Source organism: Gallus gallus, chromosome 1 (genome assembly GCF_016699485.2).
Source record: "Gallus gallus isolate bGalGal1 chromosome 1, bGalGal1.mat.broiler.GRCg7b, whole genome shotgun sequence".
NCBI lineage: Eukaryota > Metazoa > Chordata > Aves > Galliformes > Phasianidae > Gallus > Gallus gallus.
In genome coordinates, this window is record NC_052532.1 from 6,501,921 (window position 1) to 6,524,012 (window position 22,092).

The 22,092-nt window shown below is 38.9% G+C and overlaps 1 protein-coding gene across 1 annotated transcript in view; it reads left to right on the forward strand.

The window, feature by feature from the left end:
- CELF2 (CUGBP Elav-like family member 2) overlaps window positions 1-22,092 on the forward strand; it is a 195,877-nt gene that overhangs the window by 135,109 nt on the left and 38,676 nt on the right. Inside the window, 3 exon segments of the mRNA NM_204260.2 lie at window positions 9,396-9,475; window positions 14,316-14,474; window positions 15,897-15,960. Coding sequence (NP_989591.2) covers window positions 9,396-9,475; window positions 14,316-14,474; window positions 15,897-15,960 — 303 coding nt within the window.

The following is a 22,092-nucleotide window of genomic DNA, read 5'->3' on the forward strand; positions in this document are numbered from 1 at the left end:
GGCTCTAGAATCCTCAGTATTTCATGCAGCAATTTGTGCCTAGATTTGAAAAGCAGAGGGTTTTTTGTGCAGCCCAGCTTGTTTAAAAAGCCTATACATTTCAGCAGGGGAAGCTGCATGGATTACTGTATATTTCACAGTATTGCATGAAAACATATACTATAACATTTCTGAAGGGCTTGTTGAAAAGATATTCTGACAATAAGTAGGTAGCCTCAAGAAAAATCAGTATTTGCATTTGTACACTATTAGACTGCAATCCCAAAACTTTTGGAGCTGGCATACAGCAGTCCCTTCAGTCAAGAGTAGCATCAGGATCATGGCTTTTGCCTTGGGGAAGACCAGGATAAAGGTCTGAGGTTGGTTCCTGTGGCTCAGTAGTAAATGTTAACTGATGGAGTCAAGCACTGTCATTATCTACTAGACCCTACACTGAGGGGAAACAAATAGTTCTGATGTTTAGTTATTTCACTTTTTAACTAGCACAGAGAAAGGATGACGGAAGGCACAACTGGGAGAGGCGCTAAGTAAGTACTAAATTAACAAGATCTGGGCATAAGATGTCCTGAGTCCCAAAAGAATTAATTGACTCTTTGGAATCACCCACCAAAAAATGGATCTCACCTGAGAGCTGTAGAAAGTCCACGGCATGATTTTTGTTATTCAATAGGCATTGGATATACTATGAGCATAGAAAAGATAGTTATGAAATTGAACAGTATAAGTAAGGGAGGTAGGAGAGTTTTATTCTACCATAAATAGCACTATCACAATAATCAGAGGCTGAGATTTTAAGCCATGTCACCAGTGTACCAGGCAGAGCAGTGTTGTCTGCCAGCTAGCATAGCTGTAGAGTTAATGTGCTGCTCTCTCCTGCTGGAGGGTGAAGATCTTAGTGCAGGTAGGTTACACACCAGTAGTCTCAGCAGTGCTGTATCCTCCCTGCCACTCGGATTTATTTCGGTCACCATCACGACTGATATTCTGTCATGCCCTCATGCATCATGGCTTGTTAAACTCGAATTGCTTTCTACACACCCATGTTCACACTTGAAAATGAGTTCAGCTGTGCCAACCAGGTTTTCAGGCAGATGTTTATCAGCTTCACAAAACCACCATGCCATGAGAGAAGGCAAAGCGTTGGTATTGCAAAGCTGAAATGAAAAGTGCTAAGGGAGATCTGCAGTGGAGGGAGCTTGGCTGAAAAAGCACAGGGTGAAAAGCTGCTTCACTACAGCAAGAATTACACAGTTAAATCTTAGTAATGAGTTCCAATACTTAACGAGTTTTATTTCACATTACCATTTTCAAGATGTTAGTTCCCTCTGCCACAAACAATGTTTGTTCTCCCAGCACCGGTCCGGATGTGTTTCCCTCCCAGACACAGGGGGGTGAATGAGATATAGTCACTGTTTTAGGAAAACACTGTCCTTATGATGCCAGAGCCTTCGGGAACTCACAGTGCTCACAGCAGCAAGATGGAAATATGGTCCAATAAACTCTGTTTGGCATCTCTTTTCAGTTGCATAATGAATGTACATCATGGTATCTTGGAAGAAACGAGCTTGAAGAGTATATTCATTGGTATCTATGCCAACTTTTGAGCTTTGTTGAAGGATTCAGGCAAATAATCTTGATTACCAGCAGATAGTCATAAGGAATAGCTCGAGGTTACGATGTTCAATAGAAGCAATTTTTGGTTTTTTTTCACCATAAAGAGTAAAAAACAGGTGACTTTTTGGTCATGTCAGCACTACAACAGCAACCATACCACTGACATGATAGAAGTCTGCAGTAAACCCATAGGCAGGATGTAGGATCTTAGGGTACCACATGGTTCCAGCAGCAAGAAGAAATCCCTTTCTGCAACAGCAAGGGGAAATGTAACACTCATGATGAGTGCGATATAAGTGCTAAGATAAAGTGAGGGTTTGAACTGGTTGTTCCTGTTGTAGCTTATAGCCAAGAGCTGACAGAACTTTAATAAAGTCACACCAATTGCTGTCACTACTGATAATGGACCATCAGCATTTCATTTCCAAATTCCTATTGTCAACTGTTTGAAACTCATCTGTAAAATGAGAGTAAAATAATAATACAAAGCTCCAGTGGTGGAGCAGTATATTTTAAAGAAACTGAGACATTTTCCCTAACACTTTTTTTTTTCCCCAATGTTTGTAGGGCTTTTTTTTGCCCCCCCCCTCTAAGAAATAATCATTTGTAACTTCTTACATTCTGACCAGCTACAAGAAATAGGCAGCAACGAAGTGGCACTTCCTTCCAAAGACTCTTAAGATAGTCCCTGTGGAATTAGTTGGCTGGCAAGGAGTAATTCCTAGCTGTGAAAAGTATTAAAAATAAAAATAAAAAAAAAAAGCCCTGTTGGCTGTAGAGATAAAGAAGCCGGGGACTGAACAGCCATGCAGGCTGGCCTTCGCTTTAGCGGGGTTCACGGGACTATCTAAAGAAGCTTGCAGCTGCCTGTGCTATATTCATTATTCAAAGAGAAGGATTCAGCCTGCAGGGTTGTTTAATCCAGCACTTTTTCTGAAGAGCTAAGTATGCTTTACAAAAATTTGTGATTGTGATATCATGTGCTAAGCTTCATTATCATGAAAAAGCAGGAGTGAACTGCCTCAGATGATTAAGATTTTAAATCACTTATTGTAAACGGCTTAAGGAAACTTTCAGACCTCCTGACTTAGAGCACATGGCTACGTGACCACAGATGCCAACACAGACAGCATTCAGTGCTAGCTGGACTGTGCAAAAATAGCCAGAAATACCTCAGGTTGATTTGTAGCTGTGCTACTGATGTGCAATATGACCGTAGGTTGATTTCTCATAAACTATTTCTCTGTTCCTTCAAATAAGGATAGCAGTGCTCCTCAAGCTCTATAATTCTTTATATATATATTTTTTTTTAGATAAGTGGATCAATATCTCTGTATCACTCTAGGAATTATTACCATCCATAATGATGATAATAACAAAAAAATTCCTCTGATCTTCATCACAGGAGCACTGCACAGCAAATTATTCGGTTGTATTGCTAAGTGCAGATTTATATAACAGATAGCAGAAACAAGTCAACTGGGTTAATAGCGTGCTCTGGAGAAAACCTGCTAATAACGTGTGCAGATAATTGGATATACCATGAACAGTGCAGAAAAGCCCTAAACGTACATTCCTACACCTCCCAGGTTCCTAATTGTATGATTTTTTAACAAAAGATCACCAGGCACACAGGACAAGTAAATGTTTTTGGACACATCGATTGCAGGGAATTGTTTTTCTTTGTTTGCTTTGAGAGCAGGATGATATGGAGAATTATACCATGGTCAGGCAATTTATTGTCACAAAAATCCATTTATAACTTTCAGATTTAGGGATTTAATGAATGAATGAATAAAAGAAAATTAGTGTTTGCATCATAACTAGCTGCACTGAAGGACAGATGAGGAAGTTTCACGCCTGTTTGTTTTTCCTTATGGGTATTTACTGCTGCTTTGTGAGCTGGAGTAATGTGAAGTGCCTCCATGGGAGCAGCCTGGGTTAGGGGGCACCTTTTGACTTCTGTATCAGTAAGTGATGGGAAAAGAGCACTGTGGAAGTGCTGCATTCTTTACTTCTCTATATTTTACTTCCTTACTAAATAAGGCACTTCCATGCCTTATTTATTTTGCTATAATGTGGTAACGTTTTTCTTTTTCCACTCATTATGTCACATTTCATTTTTTCCCTCCAGTGAAACTTTTCCAAAGCTGGGAAGGAACAGACACATCCAGCTGACCAGTGTCTGCTGGCCTGTGACCAGTAACCCTCAGTCTCAGATTTCCATTATTGCATCTTCTCAGCAATCCTTCCCCAGATTGAGGTCTGAAATGAAATAATTCCAATGATTACATACATATATATATATATATATATATTTTTTTTTTTTTTTATTCTGGCAGGAGGGACACTGAGAATGTTAGAGAACATGGTCTCTAACCCGTTTGACTCTGGGTTTCTGTTAATTCCATTCACTGAAGCCTGCTCTTTTCAGAGCAGTTAATTGACTGTCCAATTAGAAAAACTAGGAGGAAACCATGAACTTATCTAGAATCTGTCATCTGGTTAACGGTCAAGAAAAGTCAGTAAAGCTAAAGGGATCAGGCATGTTTACAGGACGTGCCTGATGGTGTTATGTTCCTGATATGCATAAGCTAAAGAGCTTTACTGTGACTTCTTCAAAATACTTTACATTGGGCTGAGTTGTTGCGCTTGTTCTCAGACCTGCCACTGTGTATATTCAGCAGTCATTAACAACGCAGTGTCTCTGTAGTAAACTGTCTGCGGATTTCATTTGTAGCTGAAATGTGTGTAAGCCACAGAGATTTTTGTGTGATCTGTTTCAGTAGAAGGCTGTCTCCCACACTGGTTCTTCCTACAGGCTGTGCTATAGTATCAGTGTAGAAGTGTAGAAAAGGGAAAGTCTACTTTGCAATCTCAGCTAAAAATATTTTAGCCCAAGTAGAACTTATTTTTATCACACTTAATTTCCGTAGCCTTTTACTTCAGCCTTTTCTTTAAATAGTGACTTCCAATCCAGAGGATCCCAAATGCTTCTTGCAGGAGTATTTTGGCAGCTTTTCACTGTTGTTTCTTTGCAGAAAGTGAAGAAAAATCTCATTTATGGTTAACTGAGAAGTTGTAGCAAAACCATTACACCACCAGCTGTGCAGCCTCCATGCATCAGGCTGCAATTGCTTCGATGGCTTTGAAAATCTCCTGAGCCTTCTTCTGTGTCAGAGGGGTCACTGTATATATATATATATATATATATTTCTTTTTTTTTAATTGATTGTTTCTGCATTTCTTTCATCTCCAGAATTCTAACGCCATGTTTTTTTAATCCTCCATTTTTAACTCTTGGCCTCATTCCAAATTGCTTTAAAATATCTGGTAGACACTGGTAGCTTTATCTGGGAGCTTTCTTGTGCAGGTATGAAATCAGACCCCTTACCTTGAGGCCTACATCCTTTAAAATGTTCTACTTCACTGGCAGCTCTCTAGTATTGATGTGATGTTACTATATGCATGAACAGGCAAACATTTCAAAACAGTCTATGAAAGCCCAAGATGAGAAGAACAAAGTGAGGCAGGAGCTAAAATGGGGCAGTGCTGGGCATTGTAAAATATTTCTGATAATTCAGTTGCTTAAGCATCAAGCCCTAGTTAATGGGGTGGCATAGTTTAAGAAGGAAGCTTTTCTAATTTTGCAGCCTTTTCAAAATTCTCTTTAGCTCTAGGGGTAAAAGAAGACCAACCCAGTGTGTCTGGATGTTGCTTTAGCTGAAGTGGCAGATGCAGTAATGCACTCCAAAATTTGCTCTGCAATGGGGCTGGGTGCTTCTCTCCAGTTCTGCCTGAAAGGAAGAAATTACTTGAAGAAACCTGTCCCCAGTCAACCACTTATCTGTTGTACAGGGCGAGAACGCAGCCTTGGAGACACAACTAAAGCTCCTAGCCCTACTTTCTCCATCCCTTTTGTTTCTGTTAGTGATCCCTGACATTTTGAAAGCAGAGGTCATAAATAACTGGAACGTAATTTTTGGGTTGGCCGTATTTACAGAGGGATCTTTTTCACAAAACAAGTAATTTCAATGCATTAGCTATAGAAATATCCCTTCTCTGTGTTTTTGCTCTCAGTCTGAGCTCCATAGCTCCAGAAGGAAGGCAGAAATTGAAGTATCATGACTTGATATGGTAGAACAGAAATAGTTTGCTTGTAGCCATTGATGCAGAAGAGCTTGGCCTATGGCATTACAATTAATGCAGTGTTTCAGGTGATGAGGTAAGAGGCCATGGAAATCTTTCTTGTTTCCTTGCACCACGAGGCATGAAATCTGATTAGAGTTGTCCTGTTATAATTGTCATCTACAGTCCTAAAGCTGCTGGCGGTCTCCCAAAAGACCACCTCTATCCATGAGATATAGAGTGAAGTATGCTGAAAAGGGAATGTTTTCCCAGCCCCTCAGATACAAGGGTGAGTATGGGATGGTTCAGGGCTGCCAGAGCTCATCTAGCTGAATCAAGTGAAACACCAACTTCTGATGAAATTCTAGGTGCTCAAGAAAAACATCCTTCTAAAATGCCTGTGTTCCCCATATAGAAAAATTAGAGGCAGAGAATACAAGCATCCAGGAACAGCTTTTCTCAGTAGCTCAGTTACATGTGCAAGTCTAGCAATGAAGTGGTTTGAATTGTTATCTAGGCTTAGCTCCGCTCCAGTGTGGCAGTCTCATTGTGTAGAAGGAAGGGATTTCATTTTTCATGGACAATAAAATATATAGGATCCCATATTTCCCACACAATAATATATATGTGCACACATAACATATACAAATTGGTTTGGTACCTGAAAAAAAACACAACCTTTAAACGTGAATACACATAGCATTTTAGTCTGGAACAATGTCTGGAAATATGGCTTAATTAGCTAGCATCTAATTGGGATGCTTGATGGTAATAACTGAAAGTCTAGGTTATCAGATGATTTAGAAATGAAGTTGTCTACTTAATTTTTACCATGATTATTAAAGCAAATTGGGCATTTACTGTGCAAATGGCCACTGTCCATTGGTGGGAAACGCCTTGCTGACCAGAGATAACAAGGAAACCTAACCTTGTAGCCTCTGCCTGGCAAACCGTAATTAAAATGCAGTCCCATCTTCTCCGTGGAATGCTGTTTCCAAATGCTCGTATTCGAGCCGCATAACCTCGTTTATCAAGCATTCCCCTTGCCCAGAGAACAAGTTTATTTTAACTAGGTAGCTTGCTATACAGCACTTTGTGGAGATCAGCGACAAGTCTTTTCACTCCACAACAAAGGAAAACAGGATCCAAGCAAATGAATTTGGGCTGGGCGATGAGGAAGGAGGTCTTGTCGTAGCATTCGGCACTGAAAGTCCCCAGCAGCTGAGCTTTGTGCTTAAAAAGAGAAAAAGCTTAAGGGAAGGAGGAGCAAGTCTCCTTTATCTTGTGAAGAGTACAGTTTTATTTCTCTGCTGATTCACATTTCTTTTGAGACCTGCTAATTGCAACATCTCTCAGTAAGTTACTTACAGCAGTACTGCTGGGTAGAAATTGTGATAAATGCATAAACTGTGTCTTATTGATTTTTGTTGACATTTTACATGTTCTTATGCATTCTAAGCCTCCAATTCAGTAATTGTCACTATGCTACACACTCCTGGATAATGAGAGCAAGAGAAGTGAATGGAGTAGTTTCTTGACCGTTATAAACAATATTACTCAAGGCTCTATGGGGTTTCTTGCCTGTCCTCCGGTATATCTCTATTTGTACTCACCCCCCTTTGAATTTGCAAGACAAGAAATGCAAACCCTTGGTGATATTTCCTCTTTTAATGATAATAACAGAAATGTTTTTGTTGGAGAGATTACTTCAATGGTAAATTTGGGCCTCTTTCATTTTAGTGCACAGCAGCATTACGGAAGCTAGCAGAGGTACTGTAATTTATTTACCCTTCTACGCACATTTGGTCTAGAATGCCGTACAGAAAGCCATTCATTACATCATTTTCTTTGACAGGACTTTGTTGCTGAATAACGGTAGTATAGTATTTGTGTCTAAACAGCTGTAAGACATCATCAGTAGAGTCATGACACTGCCATGAAGTTTGCGTTAAAAAGAATCCTTCTTCTGATTTTACAATGCTGACCTATCAGCCAGAGGTACATAAGCCAGTTTAGGTTTTCCTGTACCAAGGGCTTTTACATTAAAGAGAAAAAAAAGTACCGCATGATGCAAAAATGCATTGACTTTATTTTCATGACTAGATGTAGTGCTTTTGGGTAATGATCAGGCATTGCTTTCTCTTACTGTTGTTTGATTAAAATGTGAATACAGTCTTGACTTGATAATCTCACCAGGTACACATGGAGCAAAAAAGAAAAGGTATTTTATGCCTCAAATTGATTTGCATAAACCAAACAATCTGTTGCTTGTTGGATTGCAAAATAGTTAATTTTGCCCATTGGCCACAGGGGCAACAACATTGTATTTTTGATGCCAGAATGTAGCTTTCATGTATTAGCTCTAAAATGACAATATGCTTTAGCCTCTCAGTGCTTAGATTTGCTTCATTTGGAAATCTTTTAAGTAGTAATAATAATAATGTTTTGAGGAAATTGAGTGGAACACTAAATTATTCTCTGAAACCTAAGTTCAAACTGTGCAAGGCTAAGGGAGCTGAAAATCAATGCACTTTTAAAGTCATTAGAGATCACAAGTGAAATAAGACTGTGTTGCTTTAGCTAAGCTTTTAGTGTGCCATGGTATTATTACAAAATCAGCCTGAATCTGCATTAATTTCACAGTCTTTTTCTTTAAAATGCCCAAGGGTGCATGAAGAATAAAATGTAAATCTCAGAAGGCAGTGTTTTTATTAGTCAAAAGGGCAGTGAGTCATGCACTAAGAAAGTTGACCCGTACCATGCCCAGTATAGGTATGACTGACAATAGTAAAAGAGTGGAAAAATAGCCCAGGCATTCGCCTACTGGCTTTTCATTATGATTTAAAAGGCTATAGAGGGAGAAAAGTGATTTTTTAGTTATTCATGCACACAGCTTTTGAATTGTTCAAGCTCTTGGTAGCTTTCATAGATCAAAGAATTATACTTGTACCTAGGACTCTGAGAAGCAAAAATCATAAAGATTTCTATTCTTACTATGTTATTTCCTTAAATGTTGAGATTCCACCTACGTTACTGAATTTTGTCTGAGTCTTTTCGCAATTAGTTGCAGGGTACACAGTTGAGTTTTTCTCATCCTTACTTGTATGGTTGTTCTTGGTGCATTACAGAAATATGTAAGTGACATCGTGGACTCCTTTAAATTCTCAGCTCACCTGCCAGTGATGCCAGTTGTTTAGTCACTGTCCAGTATTTACTGACAAAAGCCATAGCAAGCAGCTATTAATGCATGGCCTGAATGGACTAAACTGTGCAATCCAAATTCTGCATAAAAAAAGCCTTAAGTGTGTTAAACCCTGTGGCTAAAGAACAAAACCAAACAAGCCAAAACAAAACAAAACAAAACAAAAAAGAAGAAGAAAAAGAAAAACAAACAAAAAAAAAAACTAAAATAAGGAAAGAAACTCTTTTCTCCTCACCCATTCCCACCTAATTTTTTTTTCTTTCATCTATGGTCAGATTAGCAAGTCAGCACTGTCGATAAATAAACTAGAGAAGTTGTTTATTTTTATGTACTACTGAGAACAGTGTCGTCTTGTGGCCGTTCTCGTAGACTGTGTTGGTTTAACAAGCGTCCAACCCTTTTGTCTTGTTGTTTTTTGTCTTTCCTGCTCCCTGTCCCCTTGTTCCCACAGGCTGTGCGTTTGTCACATTTTCTACAAGGGCAATGGCACAGAATGCAATCAAAGCCATGCACCAGTCTCAGACCATGGAGGTACAGTACTGTATCATTTGCCCTTTCTTTGTTTTCTTTGTGCAAATGATTGCGAATGGTAAAGCCATGCTCTCCTGGACCAGATCAGACACATGACAATCACAGATTTAAACTTTTTGCCAACTCACTCTACCTCTCCTTGTCAAACATGTTTTTCTTAATGGCCTGGAAGCACACAAACTAGTTGCAGTATCCAAACACGGCTCTGTATTGTTTTCAGTGGCATTCACAGAAAATAAAATAGCTGTGAATACCACTCTCCACTCATACTCAAGAGCGTATCTAATGAGTAAATTACCTTTAATATTAACACCTCCACCCCCCCAAAAAAGAAATCTTAGTTTCCTTTAAATAGATTTTTAAGTGTTCTGGTTTGTGCTGCTCTGAGAAAAAGCTCAAGAGATTTAACGTGGCCACGCTGAGTTGCTAGTGCATGTGTTTTCCTGCAAATAGAATCTCTTTTTAAGCTAATATAATTTCTCCTTCTTCATATAGCCAATAAAAATGCTAATGATGACAGAGCATATCGAAGCTTCCTACAGAGCACCACCATGCCTGGCCCCTCTCAAGCTCTGTCTCCTCCCACATTGCCTCTATGGCCTCATATTTTATAACAATGAGCAACACGAAACTTGCAACCCATTCACTTAACGTGAATCCAGCAGCAGGCTAACGATCCGGTCATTGGAGTGGTGATCAAGTGCCACGGCTTGTCTGGCAATCTCAAACTTTTGTCAGTCTGTGATTTTTGTCATGGTCTTTCAAGAATTTTGCACAAAAAACCGCACAAGTATTAAGTCTTTACTTACTCTCGATCTTCTAGCTTATCATTGGAGAGTGCATGTTATACTGTATTATGTATACTGTATCTTCGTGTAGTGATGATTTTTCTCAGAGGTGGCATTGATGTTATGTGCACTTGTTTCTTTTTATTTATTTTTACACCAGGACCTTTCGATTTCTCTCAGTGATTTTTCTTTGCAATGCTCTAGTCTCCCAAAGCATGCGGGGTGCTAAACAATCATTATTGCGTCATGTCGTTAGCTGCTTTGTGTAACGAGCCAGGGGGGGAAGAGCAGGGGTGGGAGGGTGGAGAGAGGACGAGAAGGCAAAGGAAAAAGAAGGCAGTGCATGAAAATGTCTCTAACTGTTTCCTGTATACTTCAAGTAATGATACTGGCATTGCAAAGCTATTGTCTCTCCAAGCATCACATTTGAATTTGGTCGAGCTTATTTTATAATTGATGTGTTTTTCTTTTCAGTGCAATGCATTTTTAGACCCTAAGTAAGCAGTTTTAGATGAGAACATTCCAAAAAGACTAGAATATTTGAAATTATCTTTACTAAAAAGTCAATGCTATACAATATATGCAGTCTGACAGTATATTGGGAAAAAACTGCCACTTTGAGTCTTTGAAATAACACTTACAGTAATTTGTCTGCCATGCACTGCTCCATTAATTCAGATCTATATATTTTGCTGGGTTTGATTCCATGTAAAAAGAAAATGTTCATTGGTAATATTGTGTTTTACTTATATTTCTTCCATGTGCTTTAATGCATTTTTCTGTCTAGCAAGATGAATTTTACACAGGTCTACCTAAGAAGATGATAAAATTAAAGAGATAATACATCCCAGCCAAATTCACCCATTCTTCTGTTAAATGCAGTACCCCAAGTGAGGCTGCATTTTGTTCTAATACTCTTGCTTACTTCAGTTCTATAGAATAATTAGTCTTTGATCTCAATATCTTTAGAGTTATCATCAGTAAGAACCCCAAACTAACAAGGCAAGGCAGTTCCAAGTATTCTGCACTTTGAACATCTGGGTCTTTGTGCCAGTTGAGCCTAGGCTGGGAGTCCCTTCTTGGAGAGAAGCAGTACACCCTCCAGCTCCAGAGGTGATGGGCTGAACAGAGTCTGTACACTGTATTGCCAACACAAAGAAAAATACGAAGGCAGCACCAGCTGTCAGGAGTAAAATTGCTCTAGATGGGGCGCAGATGCCAAGCCATTGAATGAGAAAGGGATGTGCACCTTGTGTGTGTGATGGGACCTTCAAGATGGAAAATGGAGAAGCATAAAGCAAAAGTTACCCTTTAAGCAAAACAATTTTGTTTGCTTTTGCCAATGCTCTTCTAGTAAAAAGTTAACTTACATTACCTAGTGATAAATCTTGCCTCTCAGCCTGAAACAGTGGTCCTTGGACACATTTGTTTCACTGAATGCAAAAAAAAAAGATGGGCTTTGAGGAGAATATGTAATACACAGTCACATCTCAACTCGATTACTGCAGATTTTTTTTCTGATTTCATTATTTTTGGTTCCTTGTCACACATCATTGACCAAGATGTATTTTCAAAGTGGGTAAAGAAAGAACACTGGGGATGTTAATGTCCACATGAACATATCTCTTAAAATAATCAGTTCTTTTATTACCATTTACATCTGACTTTCTGACCTGGTTAAATCAACTGATCTTAAATACATAACTGCTGCTCTGAGTTTTTGTTCTTCTATCTCATTTCTGTGGGTTTTGTTTGTTTGTTTAAGGCATTGAAATGCAGCACCAGTAGAAGACACTAATTTGTTATCATGGAGTAAATTTGATGCAACAATAACAACCCTTTTCTCATATAGAGCCACTTGCTACATATAATTTCAGTCTTCAGAATGTTTGCTCTCTTGAAAATGATGAAGTGATGAAATATAGAGCAGACAGTGAAAAAAATGAATTATAGATTCATAAATTGCAGAGATATTGTTTTTATACAATTTACTGACATTTAAGCATTCATAAATATGTCAGCTGTAGTGTCGAGTGCTGAGCTGCTGAACTGAGAGCTGAAATAGCCATAAAATATTTCTTCCGTTAAAATTCAGTTCTGTTTCTTTGGAAGTAGATTTGATTCTCCTGTACATCTAGGTAGCAGTCAGTAAGTTCTGGTTCTGATTAACCCAATGCTACCAAAGCTCATATTAGATACGGTGCAGCTTGCTTTTTTATTAGTTGAAGCAGAAAAATTTCTTTCACACCCTCCCACCCCCAGCTCCTTTTTTTTTTTTCATTGAAGGACCTTGTTTTTAATACTCCTATAAAAATCACTGAAGAGAGGTAATTTTGTAACAAGCTGACTCTTTCATAATCTTTATTTGATTGCTGGAGTGGTACATATCTCCTTTTTTTTCTCGCTGAAACACTGAAAGACAGTTTTACAATGAAACGCACAGGGAAGGAATTGGAGGTGGAATAATAAATCACAAGTGATGATTTTCTAAGATAATTCTAAAAGAAGAGTATTGATGGGAGATCTTCATACAAGAGATATTATTATTGTGGTTTATTTCATCATTTTGTCTGTTGATTTTGAATGTTCTTAGCATTTGTCCTGGTGTGAGGTTCTTCAGAAAAAAGGTACTCAACTGTTCTCTGTAGGTTATAGAGGACATAAACTTTGTTGAAGATGTTCATACTGTTGTGAGAGCAGTCATAGGAAGAGTTAGACTAAGTATAACCCCCCTCCCTATCCCACACTGCACACGTTGGCTAAAATGCTGCTGTCTTTCTTGGACTTGAGTAATCTTTCACTCCTACCATTATGTTCAGATTGAAGTTAGACACAAAATTAGTATAATAAAGCATGGCAGGTGGAGGGAAGTTATTCATTGGTTCCTGTAGTTGGGAAACAGTAAGGAATGGATTGGCAGCTTCTGTGACTCACGAAATGCCTGAATTAAGAACTGAATCACTGCAGTACATAGTTTGTTCTCTTGATTTGGAAAAAATGAAGTCTAAAAAGGTTAAAATATGAAAACATTTGATAGTGGGGATAAAAAAATAGGGTGAGAGCAACAGGGACATCTTTCACATTCACATGTGTCATTCTCTCAGCGACTTTGCCCAGGAATACCCAACCTGAGGTCCAAGGCAAATGTGTAGGTCCCTTAACAGCCCACCCAGTCCACGGCTTCTCAAGGATCCCTGAGATGGGTGAGGAGCAGGCTGCAGATCAGATCTCAAGTTCTCTCCTACAGCCTGTTTCCTAAGGTGTCTTACAGCCTTCCCATATCATGTAACAAGAGGCTCATTGAAGCAATAAGAAAATAGAATAAAGCCTAATAGAATAAAGCCTAAAAGAATGGTGTCAATCATGAATGGGCTGCTCCCACCAGTAGTCACTTTTGGTCCACATGCTGCCTTTTGTTCACACCTCGGGTGCTCAACACAAAGCATGCTCAGGAGCAGGCTGCAGGTGGGTGAGTTGTCCTCACAGTATCGCCCTTGGAGCTTATTCAAGGTCCTTGATATGGAAGGAACCAATGACCCATCACTGATGGGTGCTGCAGTAAATCTGGTGCTCACAGTCCTATTTATTTGGGTAGACAAGCCAGCTGCACCAAGCACAGGGAGCCCATGTGGCAGGGCTGTGTTCGCTGTGTGGTCACTGGCAGCAGGGAGGTTGGACACCTCTCCCTTTGGCGATGCCTTGAAAACAGACTGCAGACAAAGCAACATGTCCATCTCATCAGCTGTGAAGCTTAATTAAAGAGGACTGGTACACTTGCTGTCTCTGGCAGCAGTTTTGATAGCTGGAAGGAAAAGAGAGCCTGAGGAAAGGTGCTTTATAAAAAGAAATAGGGAATCAATAATTTCTCTACAGCCTCTTTTCCCGAGAAGCTGAAATTCTTAGTCCTTGAGGTCCTACACGTCAGTCACAAAGAGAGGAAAGCTATCAGGTTGTGCCATTGCCAACAGCCCTAGGGGATGTGGCTGAGCTCATGGTGCAGGGTTGGCTCAGTGTGATTTAACACTTCTGTTTCCCGATCTGTCTAACCACAGGGCTGCTCTTCGCCAATCGTGGTGAAGTTTGCTGATACCCAAAAGGACAAAGAGCAGCGGCGTTTGCAGCAGCAGTTGGCACAGCAGATGCAACAGCTCAATACTGCCACTTGGGGAAACCTCACGGGTCTTGGAGGACTCACACCACAATATCTAGCTGTAAGTTCATGTCAGAGGCGGTGCACCTATTGCATGCTGTATTCATTTTAGACCCTTGAAAGTTAGCAGTAGTAAACTTCCTTCAGTGAAATGCTAAATTCTCCAGGACATACAGCATGACTTCTACATTAAAAAAAAACTTTGCATGTTTATTGCATGATTTAAAAATAAATAGCAAAGAATAAAATTTGAATAAACATTTCAGTGCATCACTGCTGTCCAAAGCAAGCATTTAAAGTTTACTCGTGCTGCAAAATAAAATTTTACTCCATTAGTTTTATTGTTCTTTTGAACATTACATTCTGTTATTCGTTGCGGGAATAAAATTTAAGTTATTCCTTATGGGAAGACAGATAGGCATCTGAACACAACACTGTACAGTCCATATCTGTATGGTGCAGCTTCTAAAATAGGATGTTGTGGTTCAGTGCTCTAATTTTACATATTTTCATCTGGAAATTACTTCTACTTTAATGCATGGTCCCATCAATGCTAAACACGCGTGATTCATACTATCTTCTACAGAAGGGAAGGTAGCAGAGGAAAGCAATTTGTCTCTCGTAAATTTAAAATGATATTTTCTTTGATCTGCATGTAAGACGAAAAACAAGTGCTAGCTGCTGCCCCTGATGGAGAAAGCTGAAATACGCAGCTGTGTGTCTTAGGTCCTGGATTGCCAAGTCTCCCTTGCAGCATGGCTGGAAGGGATTTTCTGCTTTTTATGGCTCTGGAGCTGAGTGTACAGGTTGGGCAGCTTTTCCATAATTTGGGGAGCTCCTGATGATTCTGAACTAGACAACGATGCATCCGTATCTGTACTGTATGCACATAAGTGCATAATTTGTATGCATACAATGTGTTGGTATAGTGATATAATGATAAACAGCAATTTACCTGGCAATTAAAAATATATATTGGTATTGAGGTAGGCTAATTAATACTGAGGTGGGCTAAATTGCTGTATACAAATACCAGTCTAATGAGTATCTGTGTGCTTGATTCATATAGATAATAAAGAAAAAACTGAATTCAAGAGGGTGGTGGAGAATGGACCATGATTGACAGAGATGAGTTATAGTAACTACTAGACTACAGAGGGTTGTAATTAGTCATGCTATGTTGGTTTAAATAGATTTAACACCTGGTTGTTAAAAAGAATAAATTGATTAATTGTTTTAAAGCAGCGATGTTATTGAGTTTCCCTTGTGCCTCTGTGTTTCTTAATAGAGATTAGACATTAATATGGATTTACAGCATTGACTCTAGGGATGTTCATTCCAACAATAGACAGAAGCAAGAGACTATATAAATGTAAAGGAAAGCATAAATACTCCAAATGTGAAATGATCACTCGCTTTAGTTTCATCTTCATTTGTTACACTAATATCAGATAGATTGCTGTTTTGTGTTGTTAATTTGCAGCTCCTGCAGCAAGCAACTTCCTCCAGTAACTTGGGTGCCTTCAGCGGCATTCAGCAAATGGCCGGTAAGTTAAAAACCATTTCATTCTGTTCCAGCTATGTTTTGTATTCTTTAGCTATCAAATTCTGCATCTCTAATAATCACATTGTCGGGCGGGGGGCTGTTGTGTATTAAACGTGGCAGACGTACTGGCAGGGGACAGCTCACGGTTCAATGTCAATAGAAACACTTTCTCCCCTCTTTCAGAAACTGAAATTAAACCCTGTGCTCCCAGGTTGAGCAAACAGTTTGTCTTGCATTAGTCACCTGCCATTTGTCCAAAGTAACCAATTGTAAATTGCAGGAGAGCTCTTGGTCCCTGCAGCTGTATCCTTCCCTATGAAAAGTGTCAGTAAAGCAACAGCAGGATTACGTTCTAATTTCCAGCGAGATTTCTGTGTCCTGAAAAATCAAATTAATGGCAGTCCTCAAACATTTTAATAATAGGTGGTGAGTAAAAATGTTCTGACCTTTTTAATGAAACCCAAGATTACAGGCCTACCTTCAGTATGGATTTTCAGGCTCCTTTTATAATGATGGAAAATTAACTGGGTGCCTTTTTGACTTTGGAACCCTAGTTGACAAAATTACACAACAGAAGCTTTTATGTAAAAGTATAATCTTTAGTCAGGGGGGGGAAAAAAAGAAAGAGAAAGAAATAAAAGGGGGAAAAAAAATCAAAGAGTGAGCATATTTGAAAGCCAGCTCGTTGGAGGGTTTCTTAGTAATGAGCTGCGTGCCAGTAGTAACTGATGTGTAGTGATTAGCAAAAGGTCGCTCCCACTGTGTGACCTACCATGCTGATACCCTAACTTAACATGATGCTGGAGAAGGCAGCATGTGCAGTAAATCAGAGCACAGATGCACATTATGCCCGCCGTGAGAAACTGTTAAAAAGCTGCTTTTTTTTTTTTTCTTGTTAGAAGGGGAAAAAAAAGGGAAGCACAAAACCCCCAAATTGCTGCATTAGTTTGTTTTAATCATGAACCCACTGAATCAGTAGCATACAACATTGTGCTTGCTTCATCATCACAAAACAAAGACTAAAATATTCACAAGTCTTTCTGAACATCATTTTCTCACTCTTCTTCTAATCCTGGTCTTTTGCTTCTTCTGATTCGGCTTTGAATGAATCCTGAAATACTTTAACAAGTACAGATCTACCACACAGCATTGCTGTACCCCACAGGTATTCTTTGCTCAATCGTTACATTATGCCATTATTGCAGTGACATCAGAGACTAATGCGAACCTGCTGTCTGACAATATAAATTGGCCTACAGATGACAATATCTCTGAATTATTCTCTCTTCCTCAGACCTGCTGGCAGTGCTTGCTGGTTCTATTATGTTACACTTGCAATCTAGCATTTTTTTTTTTCATCTAAAAATGTATCTTAATATGATAAACAGAACAGAGCAATTCAGTAACAGTTTTATACTTGGCAGTTTTGGAAGTGGCTTTGAGCTCAGAGATGGTGTTTAATGTTTTCATATTTGGTTAAGACTGCAAAATGAAAGAATTGAGACACTGAAGAAAAATAATGCGATCTCTATTGCATTATGTGCACCTTAGAAGTTTTCTGTTGCCTCTTTCTCCCAGGTAGTGTGGATTCAGCTTTGTCTCAAACAACTGTCTCAAAACTAAAAATTTTAGTTAAGTAACTTGAGGATGGGCTCTCAATCCAGGATTTATGCTCTGAATGTCATACAGTCTTGAGGCTAATAAAGAAATTGTAGCAGCACATCACTTTTACTTGAGGAATACACCTTCTCAACTAAAGATTAGATTGCTAATGTGCTCAAATATGAGATGAGTTAATGACTGACTGCCTCTCCTGGAAAACACTTTTAATTTCATATTCATTATAAAAACTGCTCTAAATTTACTCCTTTCTTTCCCCAAAACATGTAGCTCTTAAACCTTCCTGTTGAAGATCAAATTAGTGATATTAAATTTTTCTCCAAGCTATAGCTCTACAAAGAAGCACAAAAGACTAACTGTTATTTCACTGTTCGGACCAAGAGTTCATGTCCTCTCCTCAGAAATCAAAAATTATATCCAGGACTTTATCTTCAGCACTACGTTATGCTGTGCACTCAGTACTAAAGACTCACATGGTGCATTTTGTAGAAGGAATAGAAAATGCTCCTGTGTCTCCAGCAAGGTCTCACCTGCTGAAGCTATTCTTGAACGTTGTTCTCACAGCCCACAAAGAAGCATAAAGGCCCAGAGTTTTTTACCTTAAGCTATTTGCATTCATTTTCCAAAGAGAATGAATCCAGTATGTATTTTTCACATTGTGTATGGCTTATTAATAGAATATTTCAAGTTGAAGACTAAAGTCTACACACGACTGAGTAAGATGCTTAGAAGATAGGTTATTGATGCTTGCATGTTCTTTGAGCTAAAAAAATGTGCTTACAGTCAAATATTTGTTCTGGTTCTTGTGCTGAATTTAATGGCGAGGGTTAGGCATTCCTCAGGATAAGTAAAGACAGAATCTGCATGCTTGAGTAGTTCTGCATGCCAGAATTTATTCAAGCACGTGCAGTGCGTTTGAGGGGTCAGACTTTTGTCTTTGAAGTCAGCGAGTGTGCTTACCACTGAATCCAGGCACTAAAAGTTTGATCAAAAGCCACAGAAGCTGTGGAATTCTCACTCTTACTTATGTGTCAGGGCTCTAGTGCCTGTTGAGTGCAGAAGTCCCAATGAAGTCACGGTTTCCTAAATTGGAATGCTTAATGTAGCTGTCCCCTCATCCAAAATTAAGGACCTCCAGATCTGCAAGTATTAACTTGTACTGCTAAAGCTCATGTCTTCTCTGAGCTGCACAGAAGGTACTCAGCACACACTCTATACATGTATATAAATATACATGTCAAAAAATATTTCCTCAGCAATAGTATTTTTTAAATAAGAGCAATTTTCTTTGCAGAGCCTCAGAGTAGTTAAATTAATTTTTATGCTTTTATAGTTTATATCTTTGGTTTTATTGGAAGGGATGTTTACATAGGCATTTTTAGTTGAAGATAACTGGAGCTTGTTTAAAAGACAGGGATCTGATCCAAAGAAAAATGAGGATTTGTCTCAAGAACTCACTAGCATACAAACATTAAACACATAAAACATCAGCTCCAAAAGTGAATCCTGTTCTTGCTCTAGCAACCCATTGGCACTACTGTGTGTTCAGCGTTTCCTTTGCCCTGTGTTCATAGATTATTTGGGATATCCAGGTAAATCATGATACTGGCCTCACTAAAATTTATGATATTTGAATTTGAGAGGCAAAAAGCAGTAGGTTGCCATTTAGCTTTCCAAGCCTTAAGGTTACACTCAGTTCCCCAGCTTAGATGTTCTCATTTTTATTGAAAAATGAGATTTTCATGAAATCATTTTATTTCAGGAGCCAAACCAAAGAAAACAGTGTAATATGTCAAGACTGGTAAAATAAATAAATAAATAAATAAATAAGATTGGGAGAGTTGGCAGTGCTGCCTTGACTATTATAATAATCCCCTGGTCTTGATTACAGGGGCTAACCCTACCTTGCCAAACTCTGCTTTATCACTCTTTGTAAAACATGTAAGTGCATACCAACACTGAGTGTATATTTTATAGTGAGCACTTCCTTGCTTTTCTTCCCTCCTCCAATATCTGCTAATGCTAATTTAAAGACAGTGTTTTCCCTCACATGGCTTGCAAGCTTCAATGTCTAGCCTGTGCTTTGTCTTTGGGGAAGGCTAATAATGTGGATGAATTTCATTATATGATTTGATTGTCTTATTTTAGAAAGACAATGCAAGCTGCATTAAGCACTAGCAAGCTTTCAAGAAGAAAAAAAGAAAAAGATTCCTTCTTCAAATATATACAAATTGCATGGAAGGCATAGTTCAAAGGTGATGGATGTCGCTTGAATGTGTGTATTGAATTTGGCTGGCACTGAATTGGATCCAAAAAACAGCAGTTTTTTAAGCGAACCTGCCTGTGTAAGAACCTGGGAAGTACTATACAGACAGTGTAAACACAGAGGTTTTTATATTCTGCTGGATTACTGTAGAAAATTTGAATGCCCCCAAATTATATTATCTATGAAGATTTTCTATCGTCTAATAATGCTTTGGCTGGAATAAACATTTCTCATGCAGAAATATTTCTAAGTATATGACTGTTCAGAACACATAAATATGCATGGTGCTCATTAAAAACACAAAGGAATTCTCTTAATTTCAGTAGACAGCCAGTGTGTTTTGCTTTCTGAAGTCATGCAGGAGAAGAATCCATGCTTTTGGCTTTTCAGACCCCTAAATCCTCTACAGCTGGGGCTTTTTATATTTTTTCAATGTATGTTCTTTTTTTTCAAGTACATTCCAAACTCTCTCACAGTTTGGTTGCATTTTGGGATGAACTTCTGGCCCATTCTGAGCCCTTTTCAATTCATTTCACCCTTCTTCTGCAACCCAAGCCAGATTTCCTCCTGTTGCAGAGTCTGTAGGAGCAGATGGGTGAGAGAAACTCTGTGAGATTCTGCTTTCTGAATATTTTCATCTAATTGTTGTATTGGCTCAGTGGATCTGGAGGGACCAGTTGGAAGCCAAGGGCCATCTGCACAAAAGCTCTATACTTTTGCATTGGCCCAAGGATCCTTTTATCCTCTGACTCGTTGGTGGCTTCATTCCAGCAGAGCCATACTGAAAGAGGACTTCTCCTGCTATGACCTCTTTAGGGATATCATATTAAAAGTAAAGGTCAGTGAGAAACTCTTCCCAGCTCAAGGGAGATAGCTGTTTCTTAAAGATAACTACCAGTTTTGAAAATGTTGACCTCAGGGACTGAAAGCATTGAGCTTTTGTTAACACTAATTCCATTGAAAGTCCTTAATTTAACCCCTACAATTTGCATTCCTTTTTTAAGATAAGAAATTAAACAATTTGATTTAGGATTCTTGGAGAACCAGAGTTTGAAGCAAGTGAGGCTCTTGCCAATCCATACGTAGCTCCTACTCATGGGAGGAGAAGCACCTTGAGAGGAAAACCAAGGCTCTGCAGCTTATAAGATGTGCTTATTCAGATGGTGAAAGTGCGTGATGTGGAGTTTGGCCAAGTCTGGATACAAGATCTGTAGGTCTGGCTGGGCTTTCAACAAACAACAGAACGAGGGGGAGAGGCTTTTGATTCCCTTGGCCTCTCTGAGGTTGGAAGTCAGCTCGCTGACCTGCAGCAGCTTGGAAATTGGGCATCCAGACTCCCTACAATGTCAGTGAAGAGGATTCATTCCTAGGCAGCAAGTCATCCTACCAAGGACTCGGGTTAGTCTTACCTACTTTAATTTAATGAATTTTAGGAACAGTCATCCGCGCTCTCTCCCTTGACTGTAACAAAAGCCTGGGTGAGTAACTTTAATTCTCATAAAGTTAGATCAGATGGATCTCTCTGACTAAGACTGGGAAATTTTCTATTGAAAAAAGCACATTTCATGCCAGAAATGTGTTAAGAGATTGTGTAACTTGGAAATGGACTGAAATCCTGCGCAAGTCAACTGATGGTTCTAACTTTCAGTCGATTTAAGCCTGTATTCTTAAATAACATGATTACCAGGGCAGAATCCGATGTGGACTTAAAAGTCGTTTTAGGGGCTTTCCAGTAAGTAGTCAGGATACCTTAAGCACTTCTGAGATAAGCAGCTTTCTAAAGGTAGGCACACTGTATATATGATTTAATGGAGGTAACAGTCTCCTGTCCCTTTTAATTCTTTAAATGTTACTGGAGTAACACTGCACTTTCAGACTCAGCCTGAAAAGACTTTCCCCTAGTCTCTAACTTAAGCATCCAGACTGGCTGGTATCAGTGCCAGCAAATGGATGCTTTTTGGCCTAGAAATGATGTATTTTACCTTAATCCACAATTTTTAAGCTGCGGTCAGGATATAACTGAGAAGGAATAAATCCTAATAATTGGGATAGATACAATTTCCAAAGAAAAAATAGGCAACGGCAGAGGTCAAGCTATTGAAAACTGCTTATGAGTGATTCAGATTCAACTCTGATAATCAGCACTGATTTTGAAATTCTCTGTGCATATCTTGTCACTAAAATGTGGTCAGTGCCTTCCTTTATCAGCATTTGTTCAGCAAGCAAATTAAGCTATTTCCTAATATG